Below are 21,223 nucleotides of genomic sequence, written 5' to 3' on the forward strand. Positions count from 1 at the left end.
TCTATGGGCCTCCCCTACTGCCCAGAGCAGGTCCCTACAGTTAATTATGGGATTCTCCCCCTTCAACAGTATATGTATTTTTAAAGATTTATTATGTATACAGCATCTGCCTGCATGTATCCCTACAGGCCAGAAGAGGGCACCAATCCCCATTACAGATGGTTGTGAGCCACCGTGTGTTTGCTGGGAATTGAACTCAGGACCTCTGGAAGAACAGTCAGTGCTCTTAACCTCTGAGCCATCTCTCAGCCCCCGAGTATAATATTTTTAAAAAATATTTTTCCCTTGAGGTCATCTTCTGTTTTTCTTTCTTTTTAAATTCTTTTTCCCCCCTCTCTCCTTCTAATACTTTTTTTTAGTAAGGGGAATGCCATGATGTCACTCTAGCCTGGCCCCTGTAGACTTGATCCCAGGGCCTGCTGTTAAAACCACTGTAGAGTCGAGACAGGGAGATGTAATTGGTAGCCTGGGCATGGTATTGGATACATGGGAAACCCCTGTGTGTTGTGGTGATGGGAATCATCTTGATCTGTCTTCCTCTAAACAGGGAATCATCTAAAGCCAGGGAAGTCCTCACTGACTCTTTGTCTAAGAATTCTATATATGCAAACCCTTTGGCAAGGCCACTGAATTGGCCACAGACTGTAGTAACACGATCGACTGAAACACAGCCATGAAAGTGAGCTTGCAGCTCTTCTGCTGTTGCACCATAGTCCACATTGCCAACATAGATGGAACTGGCATCAGCCTCCATCTTCTCTAGAGACGTGATCACTGAGCCAGCGTTGCCTGGGGTTGTTCTCTTCTTCATCTGCTTCTCTACCTCATTTTGTAGCTCCTTTAACTTCTCATCCTCTTCCTCTATCTTCTTGACACCCTGAAGTTTTGATCACTTCTAGCTCTGGGTCCTCAATGATGCTGTCCCCGAGGTCCACTTCAACTAGTCTCAGCTCTTCCTGCACCTTCTGGCTTCTGGGGACTCCCCAGCTGGTCCCAGAACCTGTAGCGGGAGGTTCCTCACTCCCAGCCTCGCCAAAGGCCCCAGGCACACTTCTCAGTCAGGGATCCCCAACCACCTGCTTCCCCCACTCTTCCTTAAATCATTTTTCTAGGTTGTTTGGGTTTGGGTATCAGCATTTATCTGAAGCCAGAATAAAGCAGAAGGGGCTGGAGAGCCATCACAAGCAATCTCTTCTGTTTGCTAGCAGAACATCTATATGATGAGACTTCTGTCTTTGGATCAGTAATTAGAGGTCAGAAACAATAGTTTAAGGGTCACATTGAGATAACTGCTTTTTCTGTTGGCTAACACAGATATTACTCACCGCCATCCAGAACAGCAGCATAATAAAATTCTGTAATAATGTTGAAAACATACCTAACTTGATTATACTTTCAAGTGTAATGAGTCACAAACTACTAATATACAGTACTTTGTATCTTAATTAGTTGATAATAATAACTTTCAAGGACTAGACATTTTCATTACATGTTCAAGTGAATTGTTTTAGGTAAAATATCTTGGGTAAGAATATAACATCATAGATAGTATGTTTTAACAAAAATAATGTCAAATTACTATCAAAAGGAAGCATACATATCTATATCAATGTAAAATATTTAAATAAGTAGTTACTTTTTAAAATTAATTTTCACGATCTATGCTTTTATCTCATCATACATATATATGCCTCTTTTTTTAAAGAGCAGATTCAATAGTCTACAGTTTTATCGTATCATTTCCTTGTGTGGCATTTGTAGGTGGATAAATGTTTATGAATATATAAAGTTGGCCTTGGAATTGGACACTGGCTCTTTCCCTCTATAAATCCAAACATGTTGTTAAAAGAAAAATTCAGAGTTTCTGTCTCATGTTAGGGGCATGGGACAGAAAGAAAAAAGAATTGATAAAAAATTTTACTTTTCTTTACATCTACTTTTGCCTCTATTGTACATGTCATTGAAAAATTTGTCTGTATATGTCTATATAATTAATGTTGAAGTTTTGCACAATGAACAATGAATTTTCCTGCAGTAAATTTTGAAGTTTCCAGGAAGAAGATGGGGCCCCAGAACATCAACTCAACCTGGTTAACATTATGTCATGATGATGATAGCGCTACTACAAGATCTGTTTTGAGTACCAGCCGCTCAAGATGGCTCCAACTTGGTTAGCTGAAATGGTATACTTTTATTTTTTCTGTTTTTTTTTTTCATTCTTAGAAAGACTTATACTTTCTTGAATGAATCCTTATTTTTTTATTTGATACTTTTTTTTCATTCTCATGGTTTATTTTTTTTTATATTTAAAAATTTCCATCTCCTTCCCTCCTCCTCCCCCTTCCCGCCCCTCCCCTCCACCCATACCTCCCCTCCCTCCCTCTCAAGGCCAAGGAGCCATCAGGGTTCCCCACTCTATGCTAAGTCCAAGGTCCTCCCAACGCCCCCCAGGTCCAGGAAGGTGATCAACCAAGCTGAGAAGGCTCCCACAGAGCCCGTCCATGCAGAAGAATCAGAGCCCAGCGCCAATGTCCTTTGCTTCTCAGTCAGCACCCGCTGTTGGCCACATTCAGAGAGACGGGTTTGGTCGCATGATCCATCAGTCCCATTCCAACTGGAGTTGGTGATCTCCCTTTAGTTCTGTGCCACCGTCTCCATGAGTGAACGCACCCCTCACGTTCCTGACTTTCTCCCTCATGTTCTCGCTCCTTCTGCTCCACATCAGGACCTTGGGAGCTCAGTCCAGTGCTCCAATGTGGGGCTCAATCACCTTCCCCATCTGTCGCCAGCTGGAGGTTCCCTCACGGTCCTGACTTTCTTTCTCATGTTCTCCCTCCTTCTGCTCCTCATCAGGACCTTGGGAGCTCAGTCCGGTGCTCCAATGTGGGGCTCTGTCATTTTCTTCATCTATCGTCAGGTGGAGGTTCTATGGTGATATGCAAGAAATTCATCGGCATGGCTATAGGAACTGGCCTTTTCAGGCTCCCTCTCCTCAGCTGCCCAAGGAACTAACTGGGGGCGTCTCCCTGGAAACCTGGGAACCCCTCTAGGGTCAAGTCTCTTGACAACCCTCAGGTAGCTCCTTAAATTAAAATATATGCTTCCCTGCTCCCATATCCACCCTTCCTATATCCCAAGCATCCCATTCCTCCGAGCTCCCCCCATTCTCCCCTTCACATTTTTCTCTCCCCATCTTCCCTTGGCCCAGTCTCGCCCAACCCTCGAGTTCCCAATTTTGCCTGGCGATTGTGTCTACTTCCAATATCCAGGAGGATTACTATATCTTTTTTTGGGAGTTCACCTTCTTATTATCTTCTCAAGGATCCCAAATTTATAGGCTCGATGTCCTTTAATAATGGCTAGAAACCGATTATGAGTGAGTACATCCCATGTTCATCTTTTTGGGTCTGGGTTACCTCACTCAGAATAGTGTTTTCTATTTCCATCCATTTGCCTGCAAAATTCAAGATGTCATTGTTTTTTACCGCTGAGTAGTATTCTAGCATGTATATATTCCACAGTTTCTTGAAACCCAGGATAGCCAAAAAAATCTTATACAATAAAGGTACTTCTGGAGGCATTACCATCCCTGACTTCAAACTCTATTACAAAGCTACAGTATTGAAAACAGCTTGGTATTGGCATAAAAACAGAGAAGTTGACCAATGGAATCGTATAGAAGACACGGATCTTAAACCACAAACCTACGAACACCTGATTTTTGATAAAGGAGCCAAAAGCACACAATGGAAGAAAGAAAGCATCTTCAACAAATGGTGCTGGCATAACTGGATGTCAACCTGTAGAAGAATGAAAGTAGATCCGTGTCTATCACCATGCACAAAACTCAAGTCCAAATGGATTAAAGACCTCAATATTAATCTGAACACATTGAGCTTGATAGAGGAGAAAGTGGGAAGTACTCTACAACAAATGGGCACAGGGAACCGTTTCCTGCGCATAACCCCAGCTGCACAGACATTAAGGGCAACATTGAATAAATGGGACCTCCTGAAGCTGAGCAGCTTCTGTAAAGCAAAGGACATTGTCACTAAGACACAAAGGCAGCCTACTGACTGGGAAAAGATCTTCACCAACCCTGCAACTGACAAAGGTCTGATCTCTAAAATATATAGGGAACTCAAGAGACTAGACGGTAAAATGCCAATTAACCCAATTAAAAATTGGGGCGCTGAACTGAACAGAGAATTCTCAACAGAAGAAGTTCGAATGGCCAAAAGACACTTAAGGTCATGCTCAACCTCCCTAGCTATCAGGGAAATGCAAATCAAAACAACTTTGAGATATCATCTTACACCTGTCAGATTGGCTAGAATCCAAAACACCAATAATAACCTTTGCTGGAGAAGTTGTGGGGTAAGGGGTACACTCATCCATTGCTGGTGGGAATGCACACTTGTGCAACCACTTTGGAAAGCAGTGTGGCGGTTTCTCAGGAAATTCGGGATCAACCTAACCCAGGACCCAGCAATTCCACTATTGGGAATCTACCCAAGAGATGCCCAATCATACAACAAAAGCATATGCTCATCTATGTTCATAGCAGCATTATTTGTAATAGCCAGATCCTGGAAACAACCTAGATGCCCTTCAGTGGAAGAATGGATGAAGAAACTGTGGAATATATACATGCTAGAATACTACTCAGTGGTATACTTTTTACAATGTTCTGGACTGAACTCCTAAAAGGAAGCTCAGAAAAACCTTAACAAATACACAGAGACTACTTGCAATTATACCAGACAGTAATCTTGGAACTTAACCATCATTTTAGTTTCACAGGATCCCATAGAAAGAAAATCACCCCCATGATAGGTGGAAGTAATTCTAAAAGACAACGTCCCCTCTCCCAACAAAGTTTGTTCTCAGAATTAGGGACATCATTTAGGGGTTGATTATAATTGGTATAGGGTTGCAGGTTGGAGATAAAATTTTAGAGGCTGAGGGATCTCTTTGAAAAAAAATGGGAAAATTGTATGGGATAATAGATTAGTGTGAACTTACTGACACTAATAATAATCATGAGCAAGAGAGTGAATGCTTGTGAGTTATTATTTATAGGCAACTGCATTGGTATAGATTCTTGTATATTGATATAATGGGAAATTACATTGAATATTTAATGTATTTATGCTTCTACCTCTGCTTAAAACATTTTTATGGAGTGGTATTTACCATTTTGCAAGATATATTTCTACCTCTGATCAAGATACTTATACATTGTTTAAATTTTGAGGTCATTCTTTTCATTTGTTTCACAGTTGTTTATTGTATAATAGTCTAATATGAGTCTTAGTTTTTAAGTTTATAAGTATTAAGAATTATAGATCAATAGTCATTTGTTTGTTATAGTTAGAATAATCAGGTTCTTTAGATATGTAGAGATTATATTCTGCATAGATAGGTAATCTTCAACCACTTCAAAGAGCTGTAGAATATGGCATTTAAATAACTTTAAGTTATGTTTAAATGAGACACAATTTTCTGGTAGCATCATTCTGTTCCCGAGAGAATGTTGAACACTGGTCACTTCACTTGGAGCTTGCTTTCTTCTTGGCAAAATTGGCCTTTGGGCAAAGACATGTTCATGTCTCAACCACTGACAAGGTACATGATATCCAAACATGGATAAACAGGACTGTGAAATCTTCCCAAGACAGGGTAAGATGGTTTTTAAAATTTTCCTACCTCCTTAAATGGTCAGTCAGTTATTCTAAGTGTTTGCCAAAGTTGGTTGCTTCAACATTACCAATGAGACTTTGAATGATTGCCCAGGGAGCCAGTTGTCTCTGTAATTTGTTGCGCATTTTGAAAGTTGCTTGATTCCACTTCCTGCTTTCTCAAGTAATATTATTTCCCTTCTCAGATCTTCGATGGTGTTGAAGACTAGATAGTTGAAGTTACTTTCCTCTCATGACTTGGCCAAGTTATTTATTGTGCAAGACTAGTTAGGATAGGATAATTAATGAATATATTGTTCTTATTGTATATAATTATGTATTGGGCTTAGAACTCTCTTAATTAAACAATAGGGGTAGGTGCTGTAGGAAGTCTTACAGCCAGGGGTTTCCTGACCACTGGGGCATGGCCTCTTAAACTATATATGACAGTATACAGCATGAGTCCAGCCTGTTTTCCGGCTGCATGATTCGGTTTCTGATCTCAGTTCAAGCATAGGATTCTGATTTGTAAGTCTATCCCTAATAAATAAACATCTATTTCTCAATTCTGAGCTAGTGTTGCATTTCTTTTAAGAGTCCTTCTTTAAGAATCATTAAATGTGAATCTTTGAAGTGACAAAGTGATTTTATTCAATTGTTGACCATGGACCAATAGTGACTGGGTTCAGAATGTACTTGACTAAATGAATAACCTCCCAGAAAATATCATGTGTTTGAAGAACTTTCTCTCCTTATTAGTTTTATTTCAATTTTCTGTGGATCTTTAGTAGGAGAAGCCTTTCTAGATGAAATTCCTCATTGTATGCTATGAGTTTCAATACCCTCAAGTAATTTTCTGACATTGGAATCCACTATGTTGTACTTGACATTAATCAGCAAACTTCCTACTCATACTGAAATGCTTTTACCATCATTATAGGCTCAATCTCTAAATCACATAAGGCATAGCAGAAACAGTTGTTATTCAGTGCTCAGGAGTTTGGTAACCTGCTGTTTTAATTGTTTTGTTTGCTTATCTGAGTAACTGTGTGGCTCTAAATTCCTGAAAATAAAGGGAGGGACCATTCCTGGCTCTATTTGTTTCTATATTATTGGATGATGGCCCTGGAATGCAGGTATTTTTTATGTCAAGTATATGCTGCTGTGCTGAGCTTTATGCTTATCTTGAATTTTAAAATTTGACAGAGGGTATCACTCTGATTCCCAGGATGCCATCCCATGGATTGATGGCATTAATATTGCCTGAGTATTTTGAGTCATTAAATTGCAATTGGATGAACATCTTCTTGCTTGTTATGCTTGCTTTGGTTTTTTAAAAATCAATATGACTGTTTTATGCCTGCATGTATATGTACCATATGGATACCTGGTCATGAGAGTGATCAAAGGATCTCAGAAATCCTGACCCTGGAAAAATGGATAGTTGTAATCCCCATGTAAGTACAGGCAAATTTGTCCACCTCCATTCAAGATCAGCAAGAGTGCTGAGTTAATCTGCCCTCTCTCCAGCTCTGTGTTGATTATTTACGACCAACACTTATATTTCTACTGTTTTCATCTGTCCACTTGTAATTGTTTTATACAGGAAGTTCTTTTTCTACAAAATGTTATTGATATTGCAATTTATATTAGGGTACTTCAGGGTCTGGAAGATGACTACAGAACTGGAGTGAAAACAACTCTTTGTAGAAACTTCAATAAAAGCCTATTAGTTTTTCTATCCCATTGTTTGTTTCATTAAGGTTTGAAATGGAGACAGAGTCTTAATGTGTACTGCCACCTCTCCTGGACCTGATTCAACTCAGAGACAAATATACCCACCTCTGTTTTCTGAGTGTTGTGGTTAAAGGCACAATGCACCAATACACCCATTTGTCTATATTTTTTCCTTTCTATAATGAGTAATTTTTCATACAATTTTCTCATGCATACAATTTACTGTTGATCTTTTTTCTTGTCTCACCCTGTTAATAGATATTGTTCTTATGAAGTGAAATCCCATTCAAAGTGTATAGAAATGACAGAATTGACTCTCCTTTTCAATTTACTTCTAAAGTGACTGACTATATCATGGAATAAGAGTGGGGAACACCAGAATCATACAACTATACTTTCAAAGAAGTATGCATTTCCAATGTTGTCACTGTCATGCTTACATTGTACACATGTAGGGTATAAATTTGAAGGCAGTGACCTATGATGATCTACATATAAACTTCACTCAGGAAGAGTGGGATTTGCTGAATCCTTCCCAGAAGAATCTCTACAAAGATGTGATGCTGGAGACCTTCAGGAACCTCACTACTATAGGTAAAAATGAATTTCCTTCATGTTTCAAAATATGGAGACAACTTTTCTATGACTTATAATGTTGTCCTGTAATGTGATTTAGAAAGAAGAAAATGGGATGAATAACACAATCATAGTTCTTAGGTGCACTTAAGATAACGTAATGAGCTAATTGTTGTACAATATTAAATAATATAACATACATATTCTGGTACTGTATTTTAGGGTACATTTTGGAGGACTTTAACACTGAGGAACATAGTCAATGTTTTAGAAGATCTGCAAGGTAATTTCCTTTTGCAAGTTCATAACAATGTGCCTCTGACGAGTTTGTAATGTGTCCTGGAACAATTAATCAAAAGCAATAGTGTAAATAAGCACAGCTTTAATGCATTGATGGTTATTAAATTCTCACAAATCCATATTCCTCAATTTCTCAAATGTGAATTGCATTTTCAAGGCATTAATTTAAGAAAAAGTCAAGGAATCAATGACTAAACAGATATCACCATTTGAGTCATAGCACCATGAGAGCTATGTAGTAGATCTGCCAGTCCATTTGTTTCTTGCTACGCATGACAAAAAATGTATACACATTTCAGTGATGAGTATAGCTGCAAACTTTCTACTAAATCAATAGCGCATGGTAAGTATTATATTACTCATATACTTTTTGTGACTTGCTAAGTTTAGTGAAAGTGGCAGTTAGAGTCAAGGGTCAAGGCATAGTTGTTATGGAGAAACCTTAATATCTATAGCACAAGTCTATGAGGAACAGCAAGTCAAACCATGAGGATTCAATGTGAAAATCTTTTATTCACTATTCTTCCTTTACTATGTGTATCATATGTTAATCTTGACACAAGCGTGTGAAAATATAGATATGGAAAGATGTAGCATACGTCTCATTAAGAACAATTAGAAGATAAATTGTAGTTCCCATGTAGAGTATACTTATTCAATTAAATCCAAGTATACAAGTAATTGGTTTTCTACCATCATTGTTAATACATAAACAACCTCACATTACAAAAGTCCCATGAGTTCTAGTTCTGTGAAAATACTTCTTGGTGTCTTAGTTCACTTAGCAAATGTATGATGACTCATAGTATAGTCAAATTTTTGAATGCAGTAAAGTTGGTAAAGTACTCAGTGTATACAGTTCTTTTCAAAAATGTGAAAAATATCATAGAAAAATATAGGTATAGGTATAGATGAAATGGTAAACCATGACACAAAGGAATTTATCATCACATATATTTTTCCAGATGCAAAATGACCCCTAATAAAAGAAAACATTATTTTAAACAAAGTTATAAAACCTTAATATTTGATTCATTTTTACAAGTCCCTTGTCTCTGAATCTAGAAGTACTTAAAGAAACAACATCTCTCTGAAAACAGCTAAAACATTAAAAGGGGCCAGTAAAGAAACACAATTTGGCTCTCAAACCAGAACCATAAAAACAAACTCTACCCTTGTCCAACTGAGCACAAAAGCAATCAATCCCTCAACATACAATCAAGCCAATCTCTGAGCTTTTTCAGGATCAGGGATGGGGTTGAGGGGATGGGGGAGGTATTATATGGACTCAGGGGTGTTTATGAAAAAAGGGAGGATTAACTGGTTTGATGAGATGATTGGTATTTGTGAATTATTGTTTTTAGAAAATTGCATTGGTGTTGATTCTTGTATATTGAACATTGTATGTGAGTATGCTTCTACCTCTATTGTTTGAGAGTATGCTTCTACCTCTGTTTAAAACAATTGTTATATTGAGATATTTACCATATTGCAATGTACATTTATACCTCTGATATTATTTATGTAATGGCATTTTGCATTTGTAGATCCCACCATCAAAATCTCCTTTGCTCTCTGTTACTAAGAAGTCCTATTTGAGCCATATGCTCATTCAGTATGCAGCTGCCCCTTTCCACACTTCACAGAGGTATTTATTCTCATGTTTTCTTCCTTCTTAAATAAATCTGATTCAAGATTTATGTGAATACCTCTTTTACTGGAATGTTTGAGAAACTGGAGTTGAGCCAAGATACACTTGATACCTCTGTTTGGGAACTAACTTAGTTCAGAAGATGACAGAAGAATTGGACATATAATATGAAATATTCCCTTGGGAGTTGAGGAAATCAGCACTAGATATTTCTACTGGGAAACTTTCTTTTTTTGTTTTTGTTTTTGTTTTTTTTTTCTTCTGTTTTTTTGAGACAGGGTTTCTCTGTTGCTTTGGAGCCTGTCCTGAAACTAGCTCTTGTAGACCAGGCTGGTCTCTAACTCACAGAGATAGATCCACCTGCCTCTGCCTCCGCCTCCGCCTCCGCCTCCGCCTCCGCCTCCGCCTTCCAATTGCTGGGATTAAAGGCGTGCACCACCACTGCCCGGCCTGAAAAACTTTCTTAGAAGAATTAATTTCTTTTACTTCAAGTCTAAGCTGGAAGCAATCTTAGAGGATGACGCCCCCTCTCCCAACAGTTTGCCCTCAGGTTTAGGGACATCATTTAGTAGTTGGTATAGGGTTGAGGGGATGGGGGAGGTATTATATGGACTCAGGGGTGTTTATGAAAAAAAAGGGGGGATTAACTGGTTTGATGGGATGATTGGTATTTGTGAATTATTGTTTTTAGAAAATTGCATTGGTGTTGATTCTTGTATATTGAACACTGAATGTGAGTATGCTTCTACCTCTATTGTATGAGAGTATGCTTCTACCTCTGTTTAAAACAATTGTTATATTGAGATATTTACCACATTGCAATGTACATTTCTACCTCTGATATTATTTATGTAATGACATTTTTGTATTTGTAGATATTGTCCTCATTTATTGCACAGTTGTTTATTCTCTTAGTCTCCAAGTTACATAGGTATCGAGAATTATATATCAATAGTCATATATGTTTGTCATATTTATATTTAGGATATTCAGGTTTTTAGACACATAGAAATTATATTTAGTAAGATAGTATAATCTTCAACCTCTTTGAAGAGCTGTAGAAAATGGCCTTTAATCTAACCTAGAGTTTTGTACTTATGAGACACAATCACTCCTGGCAACACTGCTCTACTCCCGAGAGAACGTTGAGCACCAACGTCACTCCACTGGGAGCTTGTCTTCTTCTTGGCAGAACTGGCCTTTGGGCAAAGAAAAGCCCATACCTCAACTACTGACAAAGATACAGAATATCCATAAGCGGATAAAACGAGATTGTCTTATCTTGCCAAGACAGAGTAGGATAGTTCTACAAAAAGTTCCTTGCCTTTGAAAAATGTTATGTCAGTTGTGTTAGGCCTTAGCCAAAGTTGGTTGCCTCAACATTGCAATACGAAACTTTGGGTGATTGCCCAGGTAGTCAGTTGTCTCTGTCATTTGTTGCACATTTGGGAAGTTTCTCGTTTGTACTTTCTGGTTGCTTAAGTAATATTACTTCCCTTCTCAGATCTTTGATGGGGTTGAAGATTAGATAATTGTAGTTACCCTCTACATAATTTAGACTCCTTGAAATAGAATACTTAGTAAAACATTTGTTATATGTTTCTTATTTAATATTATCTGTTGTTTGTAATTTTATATTTATTATTTGTTCCTATTGTATATAGTTGTATTTGGTTTCGTTCTGTCTTATTTAGACAAAAGGGGGAGATGAAGGGAAAGCCTAACCAATCACCTGTTTGTAAGGCGTGTCACCCTTAGGCTAATATTTACTTATAAAATCTTGCAGGCCTGTAGCCCGCCTGCTCTTTGTTTTTCTGCGCTCCTCGCTGGAACCTTGGATTTGTAAGTTCCCTTTTCTTTCCTTTATTAAAGCTCAATTATATATATTAAAGCTAGTCTGGTGAATTATAACTGTCGATCAACCACGCCACTTCATAGCATAAATAACCATAGAAAGACACAATCCAAGCTAGCAATGAATTGTATGTACATATATTTGTATGTGGTATTGTACATCTGTGTGTGTATGTTTGGGCATGACTGTGTGTATATACTTGTGGAAATATAAGTATGTGATTGTATATATGTGTGTTTATATATTTGGAAGACAGAAATATCTGGTATCAGGCCTTTCATTTCACCAAACTTTTATTTTCTATTTCTTTTCAGATAGGGTCTCTGATTGCTTTGTAACTTTCCAAGTAGAATTGGCTAGCTGACCAAGGAGCCCCAGGTACTCATTTGTCTCCATGTCCTTTTCTCATTACTGGTGTTAAAAGTCCTTGCGACCACACGTTTTTTCTTTTTCTCTTCAGCATGGATTCTTGGGCTCAAACTGAGTTCCTTCTTCTCACAAGAAAAGCTCACCTGCCTTCTCAGGCCTTGTCAAATACAGATATTCTGTCAGCACTGTTTAGTTTTGGTTTAGTTTGTCAGACAATACCATGTAGCCTTGAGATTGGACCCCCAAGTGCTTTATCTACCTACCTATCTATGTACCTATCAATCTGTCCTTCTAATTTTTTGAGACAGTATCTCAAAGTGGAGAACTCAAATTCTCCTACTCTAGCTAATCAATAAATCCCAGTAATCATCTCTGTCTGCTTCTTCCCCTTACCTGGAATTACAGGCATAGGCACCCAGAACCTGACATTTTATGTGAGTGCTGGGAACCCAAAATCAGGTATCTACTTCTTGCACTAAGGACTTTAACAACCCCCATGCCCCACTGCCATCTCCTAAAAAGCAGGTTATGAAAACACTGTGAACAGATGGATAGACGTTAGATAAACAGATGACACAGAATGGCTATCAATTTGTGAAGTCTAGCTTTAGTGTTTAGGAGTGTATTGCCATTGTTAGAGTTTGAAAATGAAATGATCCCATAGTTCATATGCTTATTGACTAGTTTCCCAGATGGTGGCACCATTTGGGGTTAGTGTGATCTTTAGAGTATTGCTAGAGGAAGTAGGTCACTGGAGATGTACCATGCAAGTTATATATTTCCCTGGCCTTTCCTGTATTCCTTCTCTCTGCTTTCTCGTCCCCATGTCATAAAGAAACTTCTCAGTAACTTTCCAGTCATTGTGAACTTCTGCCTAATAGCCCAGGACTAAACTGTGAGCAGTTGTTTCCAGAAGAACACCACACCTATACTGGATCTTCTGCAAGAACAATCAATTATTAGAACTTTTGTGATTGTGGAGAGGTTTGGATGATGTAGGTTTAGAGCATAATTATCGTTTATCTTAGATTATCTTTAGCCCCTTTAATAGTTATTTGTCTTAGTGTTCTATTTTCTGTACTAAGGGATTTTAAAGGACTTCTCAACATAGTTATTGATTTGCAATATGCAGAAAGAGTAATTTTGCATATTGAAAACACAGAATTTATACCAGATGATGCAGAATTGACTTCATTGTTTCTTCAGGTTCAAGATATAATCAGGAATAGGCTTTGTCTCATATACATAACACACATTAGATCCCATATGAGTCTGTCAGGTCCTCTAGCATAAGGAAATGTAGAAACTGAATAATTATTGTTTGGAAATGTGATGATGACATCAGAATTTCATAAAAATATCATGTCAATAGCAGAGGATTGAAAAATTCTTCTCCATTACATTGCAACAAGCTATATAAACAAACTCCACTGTGTTTGAGAACTAACAGATGTCATGACTCAAATGGTCTTAATAGACATCTACAGAACATCCCACCCAAACACAAATGAATATACCTTCTTCACAGAACTTCATAGAATCTTTCCTAAGATTGACCACATTTTTGGTAACAAAGAAATCCTCAACAGATAAAAAGAAAATTGGAGTAATCCCATGTTTTCCATGCTTTCCTACTAGAATTTAGTAACAACATTAATTGAAGATAGCCTATAAACTCATGGAAATAGAACAATGCTCAGTTGAGCCACACCTGTGTTAAGGAAGAAATAAATAAATAAACAAAATATTCCTAGAATTCAAGGAAAATGAAGGTACAATATACCTAAACCTATGGGACATTTGAAAACAGTGCTAACAGAAAAGTTCATAGCACTAAGTACCTACATAAAGAAAGTGAAAAAACTCTCACACTACCACCTTAACAGCACACCTGAAATCTCTAGAACAAGATGAAGCAGACTCACTCAGGAGGAGTAGAAGACGTGGAATAATAATGACTAAAATCAACACAATACAAACCAAGAAAACAATAATAAAACCAATGAAACAAAGAGTTGGTTCTTTGAGAAAATCAACTAGATAGTCAAATTTTTATCCACACTAATCAAAAGGCAGAGAGATAACATCACAATCAACAAAATCAGAAATGAAAAAGGGGATATAACAACAGACACCAAGGAAATACAGAGAATTATTAGGTCATACTACAAATACATGTACTCCAAAAACTGGAAGATGTAAAACAGATGGACAGTTTTCTGGGTAAGTACCACACACCAAAATCAAACCACTTTGTTTTAAAATTAGCCACTAGAGTCATATAGCAAACTGTCCATTTCAATCACAGGTAAAGGGTTTAAATGTAAAGCATGGCTTCTGCCTTTAGAACAGAATTGGAGGAATAATTTCTTCTGTATACTGCAGGGGGAAATAGGATATGTATTCAGTTGCTGGAGTTACCATTATAAAATAGGGCCTGATTGTGGCATAGTTAGTGATTTGTAATCTGGTTTCTTTGGCTTTCATTAGGAACTTACAAATGAAGAGGGATCTGTGCAATAACTGAGAACACTGACCAACTTTAATCAGGTATAGACAGCACAGAAATGTACGGGCAAGAAAGATGATGAAAACTTTCCTCCTGTGAACGTAGATGATATTAGCAATTAATACTGAGATAATAAATGTTAGAGGATCATTAAGTGTCTTGACTAGTCACTAGGCAATCAAGAATATGTATAAAGAGCTGGACGGTTGTTGCTTGTGCCTTTAATCCCCACTCAGTAAGCAGAGGCAGACAGATCTCTGTGAGTTTGAGGCCAGCCTGCTTTACAAGAACTAGTTCCTGGACATGCTCCAAAAAAAGAGCAACCCTGTTTCAAAAGACCAAAAGAAAAAAAAAGAAATATGGAGAAAACTGAACTTTCATAAAACCAGATTACAGCAGATATTCTACTTCAAAAAAAAAAGAATATCTACATAAAATGGTTTGGTCCTGCTTAATAGGAATAAAATTTTGTAGGTTAAAGATGTTCAACCTGAGAGAAGAGTATATAAGTAGTCCTTGGTGTGCTCTATTACAAATTCCTAGCTTTTAGAGCACATGGCCATAAAGCTTGTTACAATTTCTTAACATAATTTTTGGGAATTATAATTACATCGTTTCAACCACCCATCTTTTGCCTCATAGTCCAAATGAGTCAGATATTCAAGGGAGAACCTTTACTTCACAGTAAGGAGGCAAAAGAGAGAGGGGAATTCGTGTTCTAATGATGTCCAGATTTCATTGTGGAGTAGTGATACAGAGGTACTTTAGTAAAAGTTGGAGTTCACTGTGCAAGGATTTCAAGCCATCATAGTCACAGTTCAGAAAGTAGGGGTAGGAAGGAAGCTTAAATTTTTGTAGCTTGTTTCTAGTTGTGGTTGCTAATGTGAAATTAGTTAAACAATTATTTCTGATCGATAAGTGACCTGAGTTGCCATTTCTTGAGCTCCACAGACTAGGTTCTTTTGCCAGGGGATTGACCTAGCCACATTGAAATGTTAGGTCTGTACCTAGAATAGAGATTAATGAAGGGTCCTTTTCTTCTTCCAGGCCTTCAGTACCACTTTAAACTTTCCTGCTTCCTAAGGTCCCCAGAATCACTTAGTAACAAAGATCATAGCTCCTAAAATACTTTTGATGTTTTTGGTCTCCTATCAATGATGAAATTGCTAAGAACTTCAGTAACATTTCTGGCTTTTTGTCTAGAAAGCTGTTGACAATCAACTTAGTGTCATCTACTTGATTATCAACTAAGACCTTATGGTACAATGTGAACATGCCAGAGGCATTTCTTTCCATCATTTGTCTAATTCACATGCCTTCCTACATGACTTTGAGGTAACTTTGTCCCTAAATATATTTGTTTTTATATTGTGATCATGTTCAGAAGTGGATTTGTTAACTGAGCATGCTTAAGGGAAAACATTACATGAGCATGTTCAGACATCCTAAGTAAAAACCCCATTCTTCCTTTGTTGAAAACAACACTGTTTTGAAAATTACTCCCATGCATTTTGTGCCTCCTTCAAGCAATATTTTTTTCTCATTTCTTTTGTCTTGTCTGTTCAAATGGCTATTTTTGGTAGTCAAACTGACTACCTCTGGAATTAACTAATATACAAAGCATTAATTATACCTGAGAGAGATTTTACTTAAAGGGTTTGAAATGGGAAAATCCTCCATTAATCTGGATAGTTTGAGATGATAGGACCCATCTTTAGCTGCTTGGTGGCCATCACACTTTTAACACCATAACTCAAGAGCCAGAGGTGTGGAATCCTTATCCCTTATTCTCAAAGAGGTGAGAAGAAATTTCCTAACAGAATGCTTTCCCAGGAGGATAGTGGCCTTCCCCTCTCCCACCCAGTAGGTTCAGAGCTCAAGGTCACTTAGCTCAGCCCAGCCAGCCACCTGGTACAAGCTGATAAAGATGGCCTAACTCAGGAACAGTGGCCTTGCTCTAAGAACAAGGAGAAAGCTGACAACAGAATTTGGAGGGAGCAAAAGTCCAACAGAATTTGGAGGGAGCAAAATTCCTTGTACCCATGCCAAAGCAGCTTCAAAGATTCTCTTTGTAGTTATGTCTTTAAACGCTTACCCCGCAGAGGAGATACAACTCCTCTCTACCTTGCTGTAAGGAGATGGAGATGAGTTCCAAACATGTTTGTATTGTGCTGATTAAACCTTGCTTATTTCAGTCTGGACCTCTCTCGTGGTTTATCTTTGCAGGTCATAATCTGGGCACCACAAGAGGCACTGGAATTTTCTGAGTTTGGGACCAGTCTGTCCTACAGAATGAGTACCACAACTACACAGAAAAATCTTGTCTTGAAATCACTAAAACAAGAAAATCTGAATCAAACAAGACTGTGATCTAACTTTAACCTTCTCACCTTCTGGTAGCAGCAAATACATATAAAGTATATTGAAGAAGAAAAGTCTCTTTTTTGTCATTGCTCTGGCTACCAAGCTCATTCCTTTCCTAGTACTGGAGACTACTTCTTTGAAATTTTGGTGAATACTTAAAACCAGCTGAGCCATAAACTGGCTGAACAACTACTGGATTCTTCACTTGATCTTTGGGAAAAGGCTGAGAAGCAATCTACTGGATTCTTCAATTGTCATTTATAAGTAGCTATTTTTAGACAGCCTGAAACACAGCTTGTGAAACATTTTAATAAGCCCACTTTTTATCGTAACTGTTGAGCTTCATTCTACCTGTCCTGTTCATGTTGAGAATCTTGAATACTGCAGTTGTACATTTTATCCACCGGACCATGGAGGAAGATGTGCTGGCAAACAATAATGCTCGTGAAGACATTCCTTCTAGCTCCATTATTCTCTACGTATTCACATTTCCATGAACACTACTCATTTTATTATATTCATTTTCCTGGAGTTTGCTTTGAATTTCAGTAATAAAACCCGTAAAGCAATGGAGCCATCATTCAGCCTTTTGATGGGGGAAAGACCAATCATCTTGTTTGAGATCTGGCTCCTGCGTTTCTCTTCTGTTGTGTGAAATATCCGTGAAAACCATGTAAAAAGTATCTTCAGTTCATCCGACCTCAGCATGAAGCCACAGAACAAACATCTCCTTTTGTGACCTTCAAATTCTCTTTAGCTGTTAATATTCTGTGCATCCTTTCCCCTGTGGGACAGGGAATCTCTGCACCTAGCACAGCACAGTGCACTGTACAAGCCAGGTGGCCACGTTGTGTCCAGGAGGAAAAAGGGAAAGTTCGTATGGAGTGCAAGATTTTGAAGGTGTCTGCTTTTATAGCGAGGGGCAAGTGCTATTGAAATGCGTATCTCGGCCAATCAAGAAAAGATCTTTAGTTCTGTCCCACCGACTCCATGGGTGAACGCACCCCTCACGGTCCTGACTTTCTTTCTCATGTTCTCTCTCCTTCTGCTCCTCATCAGGACCTTGGGAGCTCAGTCCGGTGCTCCAATGTGGGGCTCTGTCATTTTCTTCATCTATCGCCAGGTGGAGGTTCTATGGTGATATGCAAGAAATTCATCAGTATGGCTATAGGAACTGGCCTTTTCAGGCTCCCTCTACTCAGCTGCCCAAGGAACTAACTGGGGGCGTCTTCCTGGAAACCTGGGAACCCCTCTACGGTCAAGTCTCTTGACAACCCTCAGGTGGGACAGAACTAACGGGAGATCACCAACTCCAGTTGGATTGAGACTGATGGAACATGAGACCAAACCAGACTCTCTGAATGTGGCCAACGGTGGAGGCTGACAGAGAAGCCAAGGACAAAGGCGCTGATCTTTGACTCTTCTGCATGGACAGGCTCTGTGGGAGCCGCCTCAGCTTGGTTGATCACCTTCCTGGACCTGGGGGGAGTTGGGAGGACCTTGGTCTTAACATTGAGTAGGGAACCCCGATGGCTCCTTGGCCTGAAAAGGGAGGGAGGGTATGGGGGAGGGGAGGGGATGAAGAGGGGAGGAGATGGAAATTTTTTAAATAAAAAAAGAAGAAAAGATCTTTAACTCTGGTGGATGGAATGACCAGAAACCTCTGTGCTGTCTCTTTAAGGACACTTCAGTCCTGTGGGAGGTGTTCTTGTCACTCAGACCTCACTAGCCAATCAGGCCCTCCAGGTGACCTGCCAGTCAGAAGCGGTGCAGGGCTCTTCCAGGCTTCCGCATTCAGTCTCGATTTTGCAGAGGAGCTGGCACCGGTGGTTTCCTGTGCTGTGGTGAAGTTGCTGCTGCCGGGAGATAATAAACTGAGAGCTTTGGCGAGCTGTGAAACTGTAACATGGTGAGCATTGGAATGCTGTCTACAGATGGGGAGGAGCAGAGGGTGAGGTGCGGAAGACAGTATGGTGCGTCCTTCTGGGATCCTTTATCATCCTCCTATAGTTACATTGGGGACGCCATCATCTTCACAAAGTTACATTGAAAATCATTTCCTTTTGCTTCTCCTGGGTTAGGATGATTAAGTCTTCCTGTAGTGTGACCACTGGGTTCTGGTGTTACCATGCTGCTTTCTGTGTTGTTGGATGAATTCTTGCATTGGCGCCTACCCATCTCATCCTTCACTTGGTGACAGCCGTGTCTTTGCCTCTTGGTCCAATCCTTAAAGTGTTGTTTGTGTCTTTGAGACCTGTTCTTGGCCAACTCTGTGTTTCAGGGAGCCATGCCACTGAGGTCTGTCTTTGTACTCTCTCTTGGCCTGCTCCTTTGGTCTGCACTCCTGGGTCACTCTCTTGGTCCAGTCTGTGCAGTCACAGCTTGTGCTTCAGGGTCCCTGTCTTGGTCCACCCTGTGAAGCTGCATCTTGTGTTTTAATGTTCCTCTGAAGTTGCAAGGGGCTGGGAGGTAGCATGGGAGGTTTTGGGGGTGGAGTGAGACTTGTAGCTTTCAGGGTCTGATGGATGGTGTGGGGGTGTTTGAGCAGCACACCTGGAGGAAACTTGCCTGTTGGCTGGCTAGTGAACTGAAGCAGCTGGGGTTTGGGTCCAGGGTTTTGCCCCAGTATGGAGGTCCTAGAGAGGTTGTCCTGCTGGGTGGGTCATCACTCACCTCTTTGTCCTTTCTGTGTAATAGCAGGCTGTGCTGCAGAGTTCCACTTAGGTTGGGGGTGCATGGATAGGAGGGCTCCGGGCAGAGTGGGACTTGTAGCTTTCAAGGTTCAATGATGGGATGGGGGTGCTGGAGCAGCCTCCTTTCAGGAAGCTCACAGGCTACCTGGCTAGGGAAGCTGAGGGCAGGTCCCGGGGTTTTGTTCTTGTGTGGAGGGCCTACAGAGTGGGGTGTTCTACTGCATGGGTAATCACTCACCTCTTCATCCCCTCTGTGTAGCAGCAGGCTGTGTTTCAGAGTTCCATTGAGGTTGTGGCAGGGGGTTTGTAGGAGTGTAATAGGAGATTTGGGGCAGAGTGGGACTTGTAGAATTCAGGGTCCAATGGATCATGAGTATATTTCTTAAACTTCAGTTTTTAAGTTTCTTTACTTATTGCTTGGTTTTTGTTTTTCAGTTTCTCAAGATAGGGGTTTTCTGTATCTTTGAAGTCCTTTTGTTTTTGGGTTTTTTTTTTTTTTTTTTTTTTTTTTTTTTTTTTTTTTTTTTTTTTTTTTTTTTGGTTTTTCAAGACCTCAATATACAGCCAGCCACACGGAACCTTATAGAAGAGAAAGTGGGAAGTATACTTGAACTCATGGGCACAGGAGACCACTTCCTAAATATAACCTCAGCAGCACAGACACTGAAAGAACAATTAATAAATGGGACCTCCTGAAACTGAGAAGCTTCTGTAAAGCAAAAGACACAGTCAATAAGACAAAAAGACAGCCTGCAAAATGGAAAAAGATCTTCACTATACCCACATCAGACAGAGTTCTGATCTCTAAAATATACAAAGAATTCAAGAAATTGGTCATCACAAGAACTAATAATCCAATAAAAAATGGAGTACAGATTAAACAGAAAACTCTCAACAGATGACTCTAAAATCATCCTTAATCTTCAGAGAAATGCAAATCAAAACAACTCTGAGATTCCATCTTACACCTGTAAGAATGACCAAGGTCAAAAACACTAATGACAACTTATCCTTGAGAGGTTGTGGGGGAAAAGGAACACTTCTGCATTGCTGGTGAGAATGCATGCTGGTACAGCCCCTTTCGATGTCAGTGTGATGATTTCTCAGAAAATTAGGAAACAACATTCCTCAAGACCCAGAAATACCAAAGGATGCTCAATTGTACCACAAGGACATTCGCTCAGCTATGTTCATAGCAGCATTGTTTGTCAGAGCCAGAACTTGGAAACCATCCAAAAGTCCCTAAACCAAAGAATGGATAAGGGTGTCATTTTCTATATACCTATTTCTGCAGCCTCTGGGTGGAGACAAATTTACAGGTCCCTGAGAAAATTTGAGAAAATGGCCAAGACCAGGAAAGACGAGATATAATTTTGTTGGGATGTGGTTTGAAGGAAAAACTCCATTGCTGGTGGGCATGCAAACTGGTACAATACCTTTGAAAATCAGTATAGCAATTTCTTAGAAAATTAGAAAACAACCTACGTC

At 39.2% G+C, this 21,223-nt stretch overlaps 1 protein-coding gene across 1 annotated transcript; it reads right to left on the bottom strand.

Annotated features, from left to right (window-relative positions):
- Positions 1–355: 355 nt before the first annotated feature.
- Positions 356–17,511, bottom strand: LOC119804034 (polyadenylate-binding protein 2-like). The gene is given in 3 exon segments (XM_042054293.1): positions 356–874; positions 876–1,000; positions 17,394–17,511. Coding segments are annotated over 3 exon segments (762 nt in total).
- Between the last annotated feature and the right edge of the window lie 3,712 nt (positions 17,512–21,223).

The sequence above is a fragment of the Arvicola amphibius genome, chromosome 18 (genome assembly GCF_903992535.2).
Source record: "Arvicola amphibius chromosome 18, mArvAmp1.2, whole genome shotgun sequence".
NCBI classification, from domain to species: domain Eukaryota; kingdom Metazoa; phylum Chordata; class Mammalia; order Rodentia; family Cricetidae; genus Arvicola; species Arvicola amphibius.